Raw genomic sequence first — 20,474 nt, forward strand, 5'->3', positions numbered from 1 at the left:
AGAGACATGAAAGGAGAGGAAAAAGCTTTCCTCTCCTTTCATGCCTCTCACGCCCCCGATGTACGTGATCGGAGGAGCAAAGCTTTTGCATTTCTCCTCCTATCCGGGCTGGAAGCTGAGCCTCCAGCGCGGAGGGTTAGGCCTCTGATGAAGTCAGCGCGCTATCGCACGCTGATGTCATCAGATGCCACGGGGGTCGGGGTGGCAGGGGTGAAAGGGGAAGTGATTCCCATTCCATCCCTGCCCAGGGGAGGGGGTGCTTGGCCATGGGGGGGAGCACTAGCACTCTCCCCGGGGGCCCATAGCAGGACAAGCTGGTCTCGTTCTCTGCACCGGGCAACCGTTGCCGAGGGTGAGACCAGCTCGTCCTGGGCACTCAAGGGGTTAAGCATGCTATGAACAAAGGAATATAATTACTATTGTAGACCAAAGCCAAGAAATCCTTCGAAAAACGCAACCATTCGTGGACATGCATAAACACATACCAATCACCGAATCTGCAGGTCTACTTATTTGAAACAATCAAATGGCTCCATAAACTCAGATTTCTAGCTTTGAGGTTTGGGCTATTCCCCACTGGCAATGTACTGCTAGGATGGATTTCACCACCAACTTCATTGTTATGCAGACTATGCCATGAGCAAGAAGAAACTCTCCTGCACATACTGTGTATCCACCCATACTTAATCTGAACATAGAAAACTCTTGTGCAATATCTTCAACACCTGGGGAATCAGGTCATGCTGTCATACCCTTTTTGTCTGCTTACAAGGCCCGGGGGCTCAGCTAATAGTCTGCGTGGCGAAATTCATCGCTCATGCAGAGAAACTGCCCAATAACTACCATCACACATAGGAGCATGTGTAAAGAGCATGTACACTCGGACACACACCTTGATGTATGCTTTGTATCTTTCAAGCACTTGGCAATCTAACTGTGTGGAACTGTTCCACTTTGGATAATCTCTGCAACAGCCTAATTGCAGTAATGCTGCCTACTCACCTGAACAATCAGATGGCAGAGTAGCCATTGAACATCCGGAATTCACATGAGTGCACTTTAAACAGTCAGCCCGTATCTGAACACATTTTGCAACCCTACTAAGATCCACAGAGGGGCCTGTGTGACGCAGGCCATGTTGCACTTTTCAAGCACTTGACACTTTAACAGGCTGACCCCACGTCATCAGGGTTCTGCAGCTGTAACTGCAACTGCTGGGTGTAATGCGCATGCCTCGCTGCACTTTTCAAGAATTGATCTTTTAAGCTTGTGGTGTTGTGCTACTGAAGAACTTTCATTGCAATAGAACAATGGAAATTGTGCAGTCTTCGAGAAATAAGCATTTAAGCCTGTGGCATTGCGCTACTAAAGAACCTGCATAGCAACGGCACAATGGAAATCGGTGTTTACTGGAAGGCATCATTAGTTGACAGTAGCCTCTTCCGTGCTCTTGGACATTTTGCACATGCTAGAAGAGACATGATCGAACACTTTGACTTGGCAAATCGCCTATTAATTATTGCATTTATAACTTCCTTTACTTGATTTTATTAATACTATTTTTATCAGGTATGGTTTTAATGAACTGCTCCATGATGAACAACTTCATTGGACTTCATCCACATCAACTATAATTTAAGCAGATTCATTTCAGTCAAAGGATCAATGGTCCGCAATTCAATGTGCGTATTACAAAACAGTATCTTAGTAGAGGATATATCTCGTTTTGATCCCTATAGTAAGCTAGCTCTAGAAGATTTGAAGCACTAATTATTTGTGTGTTCAGCCTTAGTTACTTTAAAATGTCAGTTTCGAAGTAGGATATGCACTTCTAATACAATGTTAAATGTTGAACAAACATTAGATTTTATAAGCAATCTAATCACTATAACAGAAATTTGTATAATGCATACATTGTTTAAAAGTTTAATAACACTGTAAGTGCTATTATAAGTCATGTTTTATTGTCTTGTCCTTTATGTGGAATGGGTTTATGTAGTCACATTATTGTTCGTTTCAGCAAGCTGAATAAATAAACTTAACTTGAGAGAAGAGGCGAGTGAGATAAGTATTTTATTAATGAATCTAATTGAGAGCAATGTACAGAAACTGTAGTTATACTGATACTATGGCAAAGATCATCTTAGAAATAGACCGGTTTGGGGCAATTCTTGATCTACAATATTATATGGATGAATAGTGTTATTCCAAATAAAGACTAACTTTAAACAGCATACAATGTTAAAATGTTATGCCCTTACCATGTGTTACAACTCAGGAACTAGCTTGTCTAGGAAAATTGGTCTCTGTGTCCCTGAGAGAGTGAAGTTAGAAATCTTTGTATTGGATCATTTTACAAATTAAACCTCAACACTGGTAAGAGTCCTAGGGGCATATTTATACTCTGTTTGCGCCGAGTGTGCGTCAAACTTTTTGACGCACAATCGGCGCAAACCCTGCCCCATATTTATACTTTGATGTCCGACCCCGCGGGCGTCAAAATTCCACCATGTGCGTCATTTTTTGGAAGGGGGAACCAGCCTTGCGTTAATTATATGCAAGGTAGGCGTTCCCTTCCAAAAAATGACTTTAAGGCCTGTGCACCTTATTTATACTCTGACGTCATTTTGACGCACAGGAGGGGGTGGGCCTTAAAAAACGGTGCACAGCCTGATGTGCACCGTTTTTTAACTCCTGGGTCAGGGCAGGCGTTAAGGGACCTGTGGGCTTGGAAGGATCCCAGAGGTGCCCTCCCCTGCCCCCAGGGACACCCCCTGACACCCTTGCCCACCCCAGGAGGACACCCAAGGATGGAGGGACCCATCCCAGGGAAGTAAAGGTAAGTTCAGGTAAGTATTTTTTTCCGATTTTTTTTTGTGGCATAGGGGGGCCTGATTTGGGCCCCCCTACATGCCACTATGCCCAATGACCATGCCCAGGGGACATAAGTCCCCTGGGCATGGCCATTGGGCAAGAGGGCATGACTTCTGTCTTTGCTAAGACAGGAGTCATGTCAATGGAGCTTGGGCGTAAAAAAAAATGGCGCAAATACGGTTTGAGGCCTGAATTTTGCCTCAGACCTGACATGCACCATTTTTTGACGCCCAACCCCCATTTTCCCATACGCCGGCGCTGCCTGGTGTGAGTAATTTTTTTTTACGCACACCAGTCCGCAGCGCCAGCTAAAGTAATTCCATTAATAAGGCGCCCGCATGGCGCGTTGGAATGGCGTTAGCTGGCGGTTAAAATTTTGACGCACAACTGCGTTGGGGCAGTTGTGTGTCAAAAATTATAAATATGGGCCTTAGTACTTTAAGAATACTTCAGAGTTAATGGTAGAGATATTTAAGAAATAAAACAAAAGATGCTACAGCAGGGAAGAATGGTTACATAGCTAATAAGAAAAGGGCTCTTGTTGCACAAATGTTTTAAAATTTGAGCACAGATTCATGAGAGTGTGGAGTCTTGAGGAGGCTAGTGGAAATGGTTTCCTTCATGCATAGTGAAAGGAGAATGATTTATTCTTAAGGTGTTAGTCTACCCTGGATACAACTAAACTCTTTGAAGTACATTGGAGATCCTCTGAGTGGATCCATAGAGGTTTACCCGGCATATCTCCCCTTATCTAAAAGCACTAGTATAGTCATTGTACAGGAGTCTCCATTGGCCACATGGACCTTTAGTTGTCAACTGGAAGGGCATGAAAGGAGCTAGCATCAGAAAAACATTTCAATAACAGTGATACCAATGTGGCACCTAATCAAAAGTAGCAAGGGTAATTTGTATGAGGAAGACGTCAGCATTAAAAAAAAAAAAAATGAGGTTCCGGAGAAGGGCATGGGTGCTCAAGCATGAAGTTCAACACCCTGGGCAGAGGAAGCCAACAGAGCTCGAGAAAGGTCTTCTCTCAGCGAACTCAAGACAGGATCAGGTAAACTAGCCTAGGAAACAATTAATACAGAAACGATGATTCTGGCAGCTTCTTCCAAACAACTCCCTTGGGACGTCAAATCAGGAGAGATTGTCCTCTGGAAGCAGGTAGACTCCCCAGGTTCCCAGTGTTGAACAAAGAGGTACACAGGTGCATGGCCCTGAAATTTTCAACAATCCAGTCGGCTTGGTACAGAAGGCTCTCTCTCATCCCCATGCACTGCATATCAAATAAACAAACTAATCTAATAGTTCCCAACAATAAACAAAAACACTATTCTAACTATTGAGTGTTTCTTGATAAAGCCCCTCCAGAGTCAGGTAAACATTAAGAGAGAAAGTGGCAGCTACATGAACAGAGTTAGCAGAAGCAAATACATTGATAATAGTTCTGCTATGTAAATCCGGTGCTTAGTTACTAGTAAATACAGCCACTTACTAAACCCTTTGATTAATACAGTGCACACCGACTAATCCTATTGTCATATGGTGACTATATTTGGAGTATAAATGTATAGAGCACTAATTTACGGGGCTCCGAGATTTAAATATATTAAGGCTCCGTTGTTCTACATTATTAAAGACTGTTTTGTTTACATGCTTTTGAAATATTTTTACTGAGATCCAGTTAGGCAACCTGCAGTATTCAGAGTGTTGTTCAATACATTTTAACTGTACGCTGGAAGACATATTCTCCCCAGATAACACTAGCGTGGGAGGAGGGAGAGCTGGTAAGGTCGGGGGTAATTTCCAAAGCCGCTCATTAGAGGAGTGGGATCGATGTCCTTGGGATCACTGGCACATTTGAGGTTGAAGTTCTGCAGGATGGTCGTGAGATATAGAAAGAGCTCCATTTTTGCAAGCCCCTCGCCAAGACAAATCCTTCTCCCTGAAAAGAGTTTAGAAGAACTCTAGTAAGTAAAAAATACCTTTGAAAACAGCTGCAATAGAACAGTATATTGAATTATTCAACCAGTTTCTACATAGCTATATTTATAGGGCACGAAACGGGAGAGAGTTCAGAACTATGCATTACAGTGGCTTATTATGTACAATATTCATTGACTTTTTATTTAGAATGTAATCATGCTGTGTTCCTTGTTGATTTATACGGTGCCAGCATGAGATACATCTCATAATGTGACAAATGAAAAGCAAGGTTCAATACATCCCAACCATAAGCTTGGCTATAAATATTTCACTTCCTTAGTCATTTACCAACAACATAAAAACTTGACAAAAGCTCCCAGTGGTTTATACTTTTTCCTCTACCAGTACAAAGCAAGCTTACAGCGTGCAAAGGAGTTGTGACAATTTCACATTTCTGGTTTCAGAGACTGCTCAAGTGCCAGCCGCTTTTGTATACACAAGCTACTGACAAATGTCTTTACAGTGATCATTTGATGCAAATCGTCATGTAGTGCATGAAAGTATCCCTACAAAATGTGGTGAAAAAACATGCAGGTATGGTAGTATTCAAAAACCTCCTGAAGGTAACTTCCCATAGTGAAAATTGTAAGATTGTTGGTCCTGTGAAAGACAGTAACCAACCCCACAATTGTTATTGGTGTTAGGAAATAGGTTTCTCAATGGGAAAATAATTTCCATTTTAAAACAAACAAAAAAAGAAAACACAGTGCAAATGCATGTTTATAATGTGCTAAATTTAAGTATGCAGTAAAATATATTTGCTCCATGGTTGGATGGGTAAATGTTTACCCTTGTCGGTACACTTGGGAAGAAGCAATAGTTTCCTATCAGTACTTGTGGATCCCCTGTGAGTTTTTGTAGAGTTGAAATATAGGTATATTGTAGGTAAAAGCCTACCAACATAAATTTACAACTTTATTTAGAAATGTTTTCTTCAATTGGGCCCTCTTTTGTTTTAATGTTTTAATTAATTCCTAAAACCCTGTGTTTATAGCAGATACATGAAAAACTAAGAACCAGTGTTACAGGCAAATATTCACTGTTTCAGAGACCCATTACATGTCAGCTCATCTGTTGTGTGATTGGTGTTCACTTTATCTGACAAATGTTGCCACAATTGCTTATTACTTTGGAAATCCGATCTACCCCTGTGTAGGAAGTGAACATCTTTTGCATGGTATACCCCAGATAGTTGCCCTGTCTGTAGAACTATTTGCACTTTACGCCTGCTAGCGAGTAATAAACGTACTGTGTTTCTCCTTCAGACATGGTTGAATTGGTATACTCTTAACTGGCATATGTAACTTACCTATATGTTCTTATTTTACGGTACTAGGTGCACCCAGGGCCTGTAGGTGAAATGCCAATAGTACAAACATGGCTTCAGGCTAACATTGTAGTCTGACTCTAGCAGTCTAAATATTGCAATTCAACCTGTCAAAATAAACCCTATTGACAGGTCAAAGTCTTTGAAATGTATACCTTTTACATATTAGTAAGTCACATCTGTGTAGGCCTTATAGCCCATAAGGCAGGGTGCATGGTATTTCAAAGCAAGCCAAGTTGAAATGTATTGTTAACATGTCCCTACTATATCTAGTTCCCAAACATTATTTTCACTGTAGGAAAGCTGTCTGTCTGATAGAGAAAAACTGATAAATACTATGAAATATTAATTTTGCTTTCTCAGTGAAGGGAATAGCTAGAAGTATAACCAAATTTAAATTGTTTATATTTAATAAAATTCCAATTTAATGGTGCAGTTGGATTGTTGATACATACTAAGGGAAATGAGTTAACAGACTCAGTCAATCCAAAACCCAGCAACATGGTTGCTATTAAATATCCCTAGACAAGCCCTTGCTGATTGAGATCAAACTCAAGGCTTTGTGCTATAGTCATAAGACTTTGTTGAATTTGGGTCCTAGCTATCTTCCATTTTTGGTCAAACCCTACACCCTTGTGAGGGGTGTGAGATCATGTAGGGCAATATTAGCGCAGGTCCCTAAATTCCACAGAACCAGAGTATTGTGCAGCTCCTTTAGATATTTTGCTGCTACGATTTGGAAAAGTTTTCCAGTAAATCTTTAGTAAACATCTTCGGAAGCCTCCTTTAAAAAACATTTAAAAACATGACTTTAAAATTAAATTTAATTGGTCTGTAACTTTATTTTGCATCTTCTCTCAGTACATTGCTGAATTCCAGCATTGGGAAACTTCAAATGAAGTAGCCACGCGCTCTACAAGTCAGCGTATTATTACTATTGTTAACTTATGTTGCATGCAACAACGTACATACTCTTACACCATAGTGCAAGGTGTCTTTGCTGTAGAGCACATAGTTTTTGTCTAGGAAAAGGTTCTTTCCAATACATAAACTATGCTTTAAAGTGTTTCTCACCTTTGTATGTGTGCTGTAGAATACAACATTTCTCCTTGTTACACCTGCCTCGAGTAGGTGCAGACGTTTTGTACAAATCCCTGCCTACAATCTTTTGTAACTAGGGACTTCCATTAAAACAATGGGTGGTTGCATAGGACCTATGTACCACCCATAAAATGCGCTCTTGACGCATAGTGATGTAAGGCAGGCCATTGCACAGCTTTACATTACTTTTTGGTAACAATCTATTGAAAATCATCACTTGTGTTGAGTTAAAACACGTTGCATCAGGTTTGTGTTACAAAAGTAATGCAAAGCTGAAGCAAAGTCTTTGCAAATTTGAGCCCAAGTGTCCCTTTTGAAGAGCAGGTATACCTTGATTATGGCCAGAACAAGTTTGTAGTCAGACAAGCCTACTGCTTATTCACAGGACAGCGTGTCCGCCCTCAGATCGGTCTAGCAACTCATCTTCCAGGGCAGGGAAAAGCAGCAGTGTTTCACAGGGTCCTCACCTAGGCTTACTGCTAGCCTTGTAGAGAACTCCAGCACAACTTTCTGGTAATGGTCAGGTATCTCTTCTATGTTGAAACGTCAGGGTAGATTTATGGAACATGGCTCTGCACCAAATGCAGTGCTACTTTCCGTGCACCCCTTAGCACCCCCCTACCGCACCATGTGTGCACCGTATTTAAAATATGGCACACCATGGCGCAGGGTTGGGGGCAATAGAGTCATTTTTAATGACTCTATTGATGTACTCTGCAGGAGTTGCGCCAATCTGTTGGCGCTACTCCTGCAGAGTACATAGGGGCCCACAGAATGGAAGCCCCCTTTTAACGCCTGCTCTTGAGGAATCCCATAGATTTCTTTACACCATTTTACCGACGCCCTTAATGGGGAAATGGCCCCTTTGCATACATTATTCCTGGTGCAGGCATAATATAGTGCAAAGGGTCACAGGGTGGCGCAATGCATGCATTGCACCACCCTGTAAATGCGGCTCGGGGATTGTGGCCTCGTTTGGCTACATTAATGTCAAAATAAACTATGTTAATGTGGTGCAAGGTGACGCTAAATAGGCCCCTTCGTATCTCCATTAGAGGCTATTAAGTCCTAGAATTTAGCAGAAGCTGGGAGCACTGTTGGGAAGCGAGAGGCTGAGAAAGGTGTGGCATGTGCATGACACAACCTACCAGTATGAGGTGGCAGGGTTTTAGACTTTGTTCCTGTGGTTCTTTACTGGAGGGTGAGAGGAATTCCCAACTGGACATGTTTAGAAGAGAAACAAAGCCCAGACATCCTGAATAGTGTCTGTTCATTAATGGACAGATCTGAGAATGGGGAGTATCGAATGATACCTAGGATTTTTTAACATGATGTAATAAGTCAGACATCAAGGGAAGGGTAAGCAGCTACTAGTCAGATCTGCAGAGCACCTTCCATAGTTTCAGACAGTTAGTTTTGTTCCAGGATTCTTCTATGTCAATGAGACAGTCAATTCATTGAGGGTAGCAACATACATAGTGTAAAGTCTTTAAGCAGTGGGTCACCATTAAATAACTATTTCGTTCTGTGCTCAAAAGAACACCCTCAGTATTTATTTATTTAAATACATTCGGTCCCAAAAATTTGGGCCATTAAAATTTAAAAAGAAAATAACAGTCTTACATAGTTGTTTAAAATCCATTGAAATCGCAATAGCTCATCGTAATTCATAATAACAATCATTCAAAGTACTGATAGAATCTAATAACCGACTGACAAATAAAATGTTTCAGTAAAATCCTCACAACTGGGGTTAAAATCATCAGACTTAAGGTACAGCAATTAACAAGTTTGGCATAAAAAACATCTCTATAAGCTTGTGCGATCTCTATTTGCTCCTGTAAAGGGCCGCGAGTTCTTACTAAAATACAAGAAAATGCTGCATATAAATTAACAGGTTCAGAATAATAACAGGGTGCATGGCACGTCTAAAAAATAAGAGGAGGAACAAAGAAATATGTACCTTATTGAAATCTCCCTCTATGAACAATGGCTCAGCCAACTCTAGGGGCCCTTCACAGAAATGAGCCTACGGCGGATACACCAAGCCTCCGATAGAAATTTGGTAACTGAGGAAGCTACCAATGTGGGTGTATCATATTTACATATTCTAGTGGCATTGGTTCTGTCCAGCAATAATACGTTTTTGCAGAGGGGGATGATCCACTTTCCTCTAGGGCTCTTGTATAAGGGACAAAAGAACAGAATATGCTCAGTTGTTTCTTTACAATAATGGCAAGATATACATCTATCAGTTGAAGGGTCGCTAGATGACCAGTGGGCCGTATAATTATTATTAGGCAGGGAACCATATCTAAACTGGAGATAAAGGGCACGAGCATATAGTGGCATGGGAAGGTTCATTAAGGTCTCGGGCCAAGGTTCATGTTTGAATTGGAGGAATTCTGTTGTTAACCTGCCCATCCCATTTTGGCGCAGTGTATCTTCATTGACTTTTTCCCAGTATCTTCTTTTGACAAGTTGTCTTGCATTATTGGGAATCAGCTCCGGGTGTTGCCAGTATTGAGGGAGTCCTTTTTTAACCCAAGCAGATTTCATCTCCTGCAACCATTGGATTTTGTTCGGGCCCTGGAGAGAAGCTATAAGTTCTCTCACCGCCACCCTGAATGGTTCGAGTTCTGCAGTTTTCCATAGGCGGGTCCAATAGGAAAGTGATCTCAGGGCCGCTATGGTTTTGATGCTGTTTAATCCTAAATCGAGCCTGAGAGGGATCATTGGGGTACCCACCTCTAACCGGGAGACCTGTCTAAGGAAGTTGTTTTCTTTTGTTTGTAAAATGTCCAATCTTCTATGCAGTCCCCAAAGTTCCGCTCCATACAAGGCCGCCGCACGGATTTGGGCATTATAGATCTCCGCAATTATGATCAAAGAGGAACTCAGAGCCTTTCTGGACCTACGTACTAAGGCCCCACCTCTTTGACTTAAGATAAGTGCCCCTTTATCAATAGCTGCCTCCCATTTTCCTGTAGTCGATTATCTGATTCCCAGATAATCAAACTCTTCCACTTTCTCCAGCGGGACTGAATTCATTTCGATTCAGGCACGTGGTTGTTTCCTTAGAGTGCTGTATATCATAAGTTTAGGTTTTTTGGCATTAACGTCAAGCCCATAATCCCTACAGAAGGCAAAAAATTGGTTGACCAAATTTTGGATTCCCATGGGTGATTTAGCTAACAAAATTGTATCGTCCGCGTACAATAAACAAGGGATTTTTTTCCCAGGCAATTTGGGCGAGTCGTTTATGCAGTTCTCCAGATAACGGATACAGTTATTAATGTAAAGCAAGAAAAGAGTAGGAGCCAGAACGCACCCCTGCCGGACTCCTCTGTTAATAGCTACGGGATCTGTCAGCTCGCCCTCCTTGCCGCATATAATTTGAGCATAGGTGTTGTCATGGAGTCGGGTGATAAGATTCAAAAGACCTGAAGGAACCCCCATATTGGAGAGTGTTGACCATAGCTTGTTCCTGGGGATCAGATCAAATGCAGCTCTCAGGTCTATGAAGACCAAATACAGATTCCCCCCCCCCCCCAAGTCCACATTCTTCCATTTGATTGCCAGGAATCTCAAGGCTTGGTCTATAGTGCTCACAGCAGGTCTAAACCCTGCTTGTAGATTAGATAGAGCATCCGATGCCGAGATCCATTCATCGAGGTGTCACAAAAGATGTTTAGCATACATTTTTTGAAAGTTGTCCAGGAGACAAATCGGTCGATAGTTAGCTGGATTATTGGGGCTACCTTTTTTAAAGATTGGAACTATCTCAGCCCCTTTCCATGAAGGAGGGATAGGAGCTCCTGCTGCAATTGCATTGCAGATTCGATTAAGATAAGGAGCCCATATAACAGGTCTAGTCTTATATAAATTGCCCGGAATCTTGTCAGGACCTGGAGCCTTTCCCCAATTTAATGAATCTATTGCGGCACTTGTTTCAGCTAAGGTGAATATAATCGGGGTAGCATCTTGGATTATTGGGACATCAGGGGTCCTAAGAGATGCCTCGTGTGGGCCTGCGTATAGTTGGCCAAAATGCTCAACCCAAGCTACAGGAAGAATTGATGTACCAGGTACAGAGGCAGAGTCTCTACAGTCTTCTGCTATTAATTTCCAAAATCTGGAGGTATCATTTGATTTAGCGGTCTCCAGGATAGCAACCCATCTCTTCCCAACTTCTACGTGCCTTGGTGCATTCATTCTTATAATCTTTTCTGGCTGTTCTTATAGATTCAGCTTGGCCTGTTTTTAGAGCTTTCAATAGGGTGAGCTGTGCTTCCATACATAAATTGTTAAACCACCGTGCCTGGCACTTTTTCTTAGAGTTACTAGTGATCTCTTTTGTAAAAAGATGTTTTAAAGAATCAAACTGTTTACTATGGGCTGCTAAAAGCCTATCACCCTCACCATATTCTTTGTAATAAAGCATGCGCTCCATTTGATTGGCTAGCAGGTTGTATATTGATGAGAGATGCTCAGGGGATGTGGTGACAAACTCCCATTTTATATTGCGTCTATTGTTTGATAGAGCTAGCTGTTGGGCATAGGCCTTAGAGTGAGGTGCCTCAAGTGAAGGGAATATGCCTATAGTCGATAGAATCAGTGGGTCGTGGTCACTCTCTTCATGCTCTTGTACTCTCATGTCAGACATATGGCCCCACAATCGGATATCGAAAAGTATGTAGTCAATCTGGCTTCTGGACCCTCCTCGTTTGAAAGTGGGATGCAAATTTGTGTCAGAGCAGGAGCGACCATTGCAAGCTTGAAGGCCATACGTTAATGTAATATCAGCCACTTAACGTGCTGTTTTGTTCAGTCTCGGCCTTTTGTTAGAGACTAGCTGTGGAATCCCCCAATAGGCATCCTCTTCTTGATATATCTCTTGGACCAGGGGGTTGGGCTCAAATGTAACGTTAAAGTCCTCTCCAATCAAAATAAAATGAGATAAATTATTTTTAAGAAAGCTGTCCAATAAGGACAGAGCATCCTAATTTACATGGCTGCCCTCACTCCTATTATAAGCGTTAATTATTAGTAAAGATCTCTCCTCGGAGATCGTTAACAATAGGGCCTGTAAATCGGGGCAACCCATGTCTATTGCTACAGCTTTACATCTGAGAGAACTACTTAACCATATAAGTAGCCCTCCCGCAGGTCTCCCAGAGGGCGACTTCCGTGCTGGAACCCAGTAGCTTCTAAAACCTAATCTATGTTTGGGGCCCGTCGCCCATGATTCTTGGAATAAACATATTAGATGTTCGTCAATGAATTGACCCCATTCCAGGTTTTGCAGTTTGCTTTCCAGCCTTGCTATGTTCCAACTGAGAACCTTGGCAAGATCATTTGGTTTGGTATATCTAGCTTCATTTGGGGAGTGTTTCCTACTAGGGACAATACAGCAGGGGACCGTACTAGTCCCCACTGACATACAGTTGCCTGTATCTATATTATCCTGTGTAATGTTCACTTCGCAAAGTACTGAACCGGACATATTCATATCTGGTGAGATGTCTAGAAAGTAGAGCCCTAGGTCACTGGAACTGGTTGTCAAAAGTGGAGCCCCCTCCTTGTTAGCTAGGTGAGTGGTATTTTCCGAAGTTCCCCGATTATCAGGGTCCGTCAGGGACAATGGGATTGCTAAAGTAGAAACATTAAGGACAGAATGGTTAATGTGCTCAGACTCGAAAATCCACTCCCCACGGACCGTCGCATAGTCAGTCTAACTCATAGAGCGACGCCGAAGGATGTCTGGGACCAAAGTCGGGACTAGACCGTGTCTGAATGTCAAGGGAAACTTTACGGAACAATGGTGGTTGCCTATTCATAAATGGCCGTGCGGGCGGATAAAACGCTTGTAATCTGCACAGGGAGATTTTGCCTACTGAAGGATATGGTCTATCTGCATTTAACACAAGTTGCCGAACAAGATCAGGGGAGTTGAAATTAATGACAATACAATCCCCTGTACCAATCTTTTCTAAAGAGCCCACCCACCCTACCCTTCTCACCATCAATATCGAGGATGTCATGGAAAATGCAAACCCCGCGTTAGCATGCAACCAATGTATAACCTTGTTTTTGAGCTCAGTAAAAGATTCTGGGGATTTGGTTTTAAGTACAGGCACATTGGAGATAACCAGAACATATGGGCATGACTCCGGAGGAAGTTGCAATACTCTTATTCCAGTTGGACCAGTGGTCTGGGTCCTCTTCAGGGAGCCAAAAAGAACGTGATCACAGGCAGAGTTGGAGGTACCAGTATTAAGCGCTGGATTAAACGGGTGGGATATCCTTTCTGGAGGAGGGACTGGAGCCATCAAAGGAAAAGTAGTTGGGATGTTTGGTGCTCTGGCAAAACTGGGTATATCTTGATTTATAGGGGGAAGATGGCTCTTACTCATTTGGGCGGGTAGTCTGTTGACACTAACCTGCTCCTGGGTAGAGTGAGAATGGTGCAAATGACTTGGGTATCTATAGTTGCGTGGGTACTGGCTGCTGGGTCTTAATAAAAACTTCTAGTTTTTCCTCTATTATTTGAAGACGGGTTGCAATTGGCAGAAGCAACTTGGAGATCTCTTCTCTTATAAAAACCCTAATAGACTCATTTGCTGTTGGTCGTTGGTGAAGAGTGAGGAAGATGGATCCATATCCTTATTAGGGAGCTGGGTCAGATGGAGGGGATCCTGGTACGTTTATTTATAATGGCGGGCTCCCTACGTTTCCTTTTGCCTTTGGGATTGGGAAGAACAGTAGTTGGGGGATCTCTCTTAGAAGGGCTCCTAGTCGGCGGGATTGGCAGAGCAGGTGTGATGGTATCATTTAGCGTTTCACCCTGAAGCTCCTGAAGGTTTCCGACAGGAGAAAAGGAATGGGTGGTCGATATAGGCTGAGATCCTATTTGCAGGGGGGGCTGTACGGCAAGGTCATCGTAGGCTGCAGTAATAACTGGAGAAGGTGGAACAGCTAAACGGCGCTGCACCAGCTCTATTTCTTTCTCCAAAGCCCCGACGGCCTTTTGTAAGAAACCGTCTAGGGTTTTATTGGATCCAAGCTTCTCTTCAACCCCCCCCCCCACGCCGTCTACCCATCTTTCTTGCTGGAATCTCGGGGCCTTGAAATAAAACCTAAGCTGTTGGGATGTAAACAGGCCCCTCTTACTGCTGTTGGAAACCCCGCACCGTAAAATAACTTGGACGCTCCACAGCCCCTGCTGCAGATGGCAAGCAAACAGAGGCACCCCAAGAGCAAAAGGAAAGGGGGATGGCCCAGCCTGGCCTCTTACGGTCACTGACGGGCGCAGGACGGGCCAGCCCTTTGCCCGGGCTTTGCCCGCGTGCGGCCCGCGGCAGCAGGCGTGCAATGAATCTTAAAGGGGCTGCCCCCACCCCAAACGCCGAGGACCAATGAGCGAGGGGGCTTGGCTCCTGCCCCTGCCTCGCAAAAGTCCAAGTTCCTGGATGCGCGACCCTCAGTACAATATATGGGCTCCCAGTCATGTACAAACAATTGCATCTACAGCAAAAACACTGAATGGAAATGCAGGACCACAGTAATGGGGAACTGAATGAAAAATCCACGAGTGGTGCTTTAGACCCTTTCCCAGGGGCATAGATAAGTATGGTTGTGTTTCTGCAGACTCATATTATCGGCGGACATCTATGGTGCTTTAAATAGACTACTTAGTGTACAGTCAGCAATACTACTATGTTTTATGGTTGTGCTCCACAATAGTGTCATCCAAAACAATGTGAAGAGCACATTGTGGGTTCTCAAACAAAAAGCCTGGATAGCACAATATGCAGTGGAGTGCATGAACCATTGACCTTGTGGTGATCTTTACCCTTCTTTGTCATGAGTACCAACTTTTGATGAATCAGCCTCTAACAAGAACAAGAAGTCACTTAATTGTGTCAGAACTTTAAGCATATTATTATTTACTCTGCTAAAGAATCTATTAGGAGGATAGTGAAACAGTGCATCCTTCACTACTTAGAATGATTTTGAGAAATGTTTTATGGTGGGCATTCAATAGATAGAATGTGTTCTTATGAATCATCCTGATAGTATCTTGCATGAAGAACAGGCATTGTACACACAGGTTTTACCTTAATTCACCCTGTTCACTTAAAGAAATATTACCAGTAGAGAATGGCATGAAGGCATCATTTCTCTTGAAGTTGCCCTTGTCATCTAAGAAGTGTCCTGGGTTGAAGGTGCTGGCTGATTTAAATTGCTTTGGGTCATGGAGAACAGCACTCAACATCGGGAAAACAGTGGTACCCTGAAATGGATAAAATAGAGTTAGAAACTGAGTTAGGTTTAAGACATCTACAGAAGTTATCAATACTAAAAATTGTGCACACTTTTTATCCCTCAAAGTCTTTCTTAGACCTGCATGGAGATTCATTGTGCCTCTATGCATTTGACGGAGACATCAGAAACTCACTTACGCATATCTTAGAGCTCACACATTGTTATAATTGAGCGTGCAACTCAAAATTTTAAAATGTGTCCTATAAAGCAAGTATAAAATTGTGAGCAATGTGTGATATAAGATATGCTTGCTCCATCTTGGAAATAGTCAGTTGGACAAGGGTACAGCTCTCAAATGCCTCTCTAGTGACATGGATGTGGTATAAATCTTGGTTAGCAATAGAAGCACATCTATCAAGGCCACGCAAAGTACAAGACCTTGTAGATATGGAGTAAGCAAGTTGTGGTGCATTGCCTTACTTTGTGTCAGAGAGGCATTCCTTGGGTGTTGCAGTGGGTGTCCCCTCACAACACCCATGGGAATGCATCAAAAGCCTGCGTCTTCCAAGGGATGGTGTTAGGGTGACATAATGGAGAGAAATAACATTATTTCTCCACGTTATTTCCTCTTTGGTCAGCACACATAGAAGGAGGACAACACCTCTTGTCCCGTCCTGCACAAAAACAATCATCCCTGCAATGTGGGAATCCTTGCACCATGTTGCAAGGGTGCCATCGTTGGCACATGGCAGCAATATGTGCATCAGCGCAGGGGACAAGAACAAGGATGCACCGCATCTTGTAGATATGGCACATTCCTGCCCTTTTCTTTTGATGCAGGTTCAGCGCAGTAAGAAGGCTTGCACCGCAGCCCTGCACCAAAAGCTTGTAAATAAGGCCCAGTGTCCTAGGGATAGTGAAACTGACACAAAGTTAAGTAAACATTGAATGGGGCAGGGGACAAAAAATACACAAACAATAAAAGAGGGCACATTACAAGGTCCACTTGACGTCTTTAACAGGGAATACATTGAAACAGGGATACAAAAGTAACTAGCAGGAGTTAGTTTTCTGGAGAAAAAAAATGGGCCTGATTCACATGGAGGGTTCTCTCAGTGGATATGGGCCATTGAGTGTTTTTCCCACCTCGGAGTGCCATGACATACACGGTCGTTCAACGTAGGCGAAAGGAGTGATGGTTGATCTGTCCTAAACAAGCCAGGATGAGTGCCACTATGACCAAAAGGCCCTATGGTAGATGTTCCAATAGGTCAAGAGTTTATGCTGATGAAGCCAGCTTTGGCTGTGCTGGTGTAAACACAAACCTTCATCAAAGTCTAAATAGAGTCAAGGAATAGGGAGTTTTGTAGGTGATGTGATCCCTCTTCGGCCAAACTTTAAATATGTCTCTGAGATAGGTGCTCACAATATCCAGGCATATAGATGAATCACCAGACAATTGGACAGAAAGACACTTATCTTAGTACACACGACATACAATGAGATGCAGAGAAAAGCACACCAGATGCACATTTAAATCTGGGGATGAAGCCCACTGAAAAAGTGCAACAACAAACAGAGTGACACTGAAAAAAGTGCATAGAAACTAGAAGTGTGCTAATGGTGGGTCAGGTAGTCAAAGTGACACTCGAATTGGAGGTTTGCTTCTGAGACAAAAAAAATCTAAATTTTGGCCAGCAGGATATTTTCTCCATGTATATTTATGCTTTTTTCCTTCTTCGGTACACCATGTCTCAAATTGTTGTCTTCGGCAGGAAAAATCAGTTGATACAATAAACAAACTAAGGGGCATATTTATACTCTGTTTCTGCCAAATGTGCGTCAAAAAGTTTGATGCACATTCAGCGCAAACCGTGCACCATATTTAAATTTTGACGCCCGTGGACGTCAAAATGCCTCTGTGTGAGTAATTGTTTGGATGCAGGAAACTGCCTTGCGTTAATGACATGTAAGGTAGGCGTTCCCGCCCAAAAAATGACTGTAAGGCCGGTGCGCCTTATTTATACTCCTGCGTTATTTTGACGCACAGGAGAGGGCGGGCCTTAAAAAAAGGTGAACAGCCTGATGTGCGCCGTTTTTTAGCACCTGGGTCAGGACAGGCATTAAGGAACCTGTGGGCTCACGTCCATGGTCTCTGACCATGGAAGGAGTCTAGAGGTGCCCTTCCCTGCCCCCAGGGACACCCCCTGCCACCCTCGCCCACCCCTGGAGGACACCCATGGAGGGGGGGACCCATCCCAGGCATGTACAGGTAAGTTGAGGTAAGTATTTGTTTTTTTTGAAGTGGCAAGGGGGGGGGCTAATTTGGGCCACCCTACATGCCACTGTGCCCAATGACCGTGCCCAGGGGACAGAAGTCCCCTGGGCATGGCCATTGGGCAAGGGGGCATGACTCCTGTCTTTGCTAAGACAGGAGTCATTTCAGTGGGGGTTGTGAGTCAAAAAATGGCGCAAGTCCGGTTTGAGGCATGATTTTTGCCTCAAGCCTGACTTGCACCATTTTTTGACGCACAACCCCCATTTTCCCCTATGCCGGCGCGCCTGGTTTGAGTCATTTTATTTTACTCAGGCCAGTCCGCAGCGCCAGCTAACGTCATTCCTTAATTAAGGCGCCCCAAGGCACGTAGGAATGGCATTAGCAGGCGGTAAACTTTTTGACGCAAACCAGCGCCGGCGCTGGTTTGCGTCAAAAAGTATAAATATGGGCCCAAATATTTAAGTGGGGGGCATTTGCAACTGAAACTCAGAGGCAACATGGAAGTTGACTCGCTGGTTCAAGGTTTTTTTTAGAGTGCAGCATGTGAGGCTTCGCCATTATAAATACAGCAATTTTCCCAAAAAAAACAATAAATGAGGAGTTAACTGTGGATTTGTGAAGCTGGACCCATGGTTATTTATGGTGGTACCTGTGTTATGAATGTTGGGATGCATATAAGTAAGCTGTGTTCTCATGTACCAAATATATTCAGATACTCATATTTTGTCACCTCTAAGCCATGCAAAATGTATTTCTGAGGTAACCCAGCAGGTGGGATTTCTATGATTTTCAGACTGAATATAGTTGCATGAATTCACAGACATATTACACATGCCTACATGGAAAAGACAATGGAACCCTCTGTAGGTATTATTTATAACAGGCGTCTCCAACCTTTTCTTTAAAGAGATCTCATTCTTCTCAAGCAAATTCATCTGAGTTAACAAATGTCATCACTGTACACTATTGACCATATCTGTTAAGAATACTCCAGTGACCTCACAAACATTCCAGGCCAGATTACCAGCAGAGATGTCAGGAATAGTGCTGTCAATATGCAGTGTCTTCACCTGACTAATAAAGTGACACCTGAAGCTGCATGCATCCTGTGCCACAAAGGACATATCCACTGCAATATATTGCACCAGCCCAGCTTCAATTACCTTTTAAAAATAAGCCTTAGATATATTTTGGAAGTGCAACCATTTTATCTTTTTTTCACTTTGTGAACATATTTGTTTGTCTATTAAATATCTCTTCCATTTTAAGAAACAAACTCAATTTTCCAAATTTATTTCCTGAAATAAACAATGTGTTGCCTTCACAATACCATTTCTATGAATTCTTACATGTACAAATGCTTTACATGGACAGAATCTGTTTCATCTGCCCAGTTTCTAGGTTCACATGCTATGGATGCTCACTATAATGGGAAGGGCACCTAAAATATGGCAATAAAGTTCACCATTATACCACTGTGCCAAGGCTGGACATCATAATGTTTTAGAACACTCACAAAACATCAGTTATGGCCTTTATTATGCCTAAGTAGGCCACCATAAGTTCAGATATGGAAAAAATTAAGCCGGTCATGCTCACAGTATGTTAGTGATTTCTACCAGTATGCACAACTAGACCAAAAATGCCAAAAATATGTCAGGATGACAGGTATTTTGTGAGGGCCACTACTACGTCGCAAATGGACACAATTGTGGCAGAGATGAACCCAGTGAGAAGAGAAGCAATATTTACTTTTGGTGTCTCTTGACACTTGACAGAAGTTACAGGAAGTAACACTGTTTCCCAGGGAGATGGACAGTGCCAAATTCACACAGACAGACACATAAATGTACACACAAACATTCTCACACAGTGATGCATGCCAGTGAGGCTTGGAAGTGGATCTCAACTCTAGATCCAGCCCCAGTTGTCCTCAGCTTTGGATTCAGCCCCTGCTCTCCTTATCTCTTTGGCTGATTATGACCCCATCTCTTGATGGGATGATGCAAGAGGCCTGCTGTTGAGGGCACTCCAACCAATATCATGGCCACCACAATGGAAGTGAAGGTTCCACAGCCTGCCCGATCTGGTGAGCGATACCATGGCAGGGCCAAAATTGAAGGCATGATGGCTCCATTGTTATTTGTAGGAGTTGCCTCTGGAGATATAGATCTCTGGATAACAGCAACGAGGCAACAGGGGAGGATGTGGCAGTAGGATATTCTTCCAGTAGGACATTCTACCTATGCCTTTGCCTCTGGGACAGTTTAAAGAGGCACAAACTCTCCTTTGGTCCAAGACGTCCTAGTGAGGACTCAGCTTGTATTATCTAGGGACCTCAGGGTGGGCTGAGTCAAAGCTCCAGTTAGGCTAAGGGTGTTAATGGGAGGCCGCACCCTTGTATAATGGATTATGAGTGGAAACATATCACATGGCAAAATTTGAATTTTGAAACATATAAATTTGAACTTGCACTTGGCAAGGAGAGGCAACAACATAAGAAGGACATTAAGGCTCATATTTATACTTTTTTAGTGCCGCATTTGTGTCATTTTTTGTGTTGAAAAACGACAATCCATTGACACGCCACATCAGAACTTTACATTTTTTAAAAATATTTTCAACATGAGCTGCTACCTT

General features: G+C 42.9%; 1 protein-coding gene across 2 annotated transcripts in view; it reads right to left on the reverse strand.

The window, feature by feature from the left end:
• Positions 1 to 2,055: 2,055 nt before the first annotated feature.
• The window catches only part of LOC138259675 (cytochrome P450 2G1-like), a 280,939-nt gene continuing 262,520 nt past the window's right edge, over positions 2,056 to 20,474 (reverse strand). For both annotated transcript variants that reach the window (XM_069207549.1, XM_069207548.1), the window contains 2 exons: positions 15,443 to 15,584; positions 2,056 to 4,819 (listed from right to left, as the gene is read on the reverse strand). In XM_069207549.1, coding sequence (XP_069063650.1) covers positions 4,638 to 4,819; positions 15,443 to 15,584 — 324 coding nt within the window. In that variant the 3' untranslated portion in view covers positions 2,056 to 4,637. The remainder of the gene's footprint in view (positions 4,820 to 15,442; positions 15,585 to 20,474) is intronic.

The sequence above is a fragment of the Pleurodeles waltl genome, chromosome 9 (genome assembly GCF_031143425.1).
Source record: "Pleurodeles waltl isolate 20211129_DDA chromosome 9, aPleWal1.hap1.20221129, whole genome shotgun sequence".
Taxonomy (NCBI): domain Eukaryota; kingdom Metazoa; phylum Chordata; class Amphibia; order Caudata; family Salamandridae; genus Pleurodeles; species Pleurodeles waltl.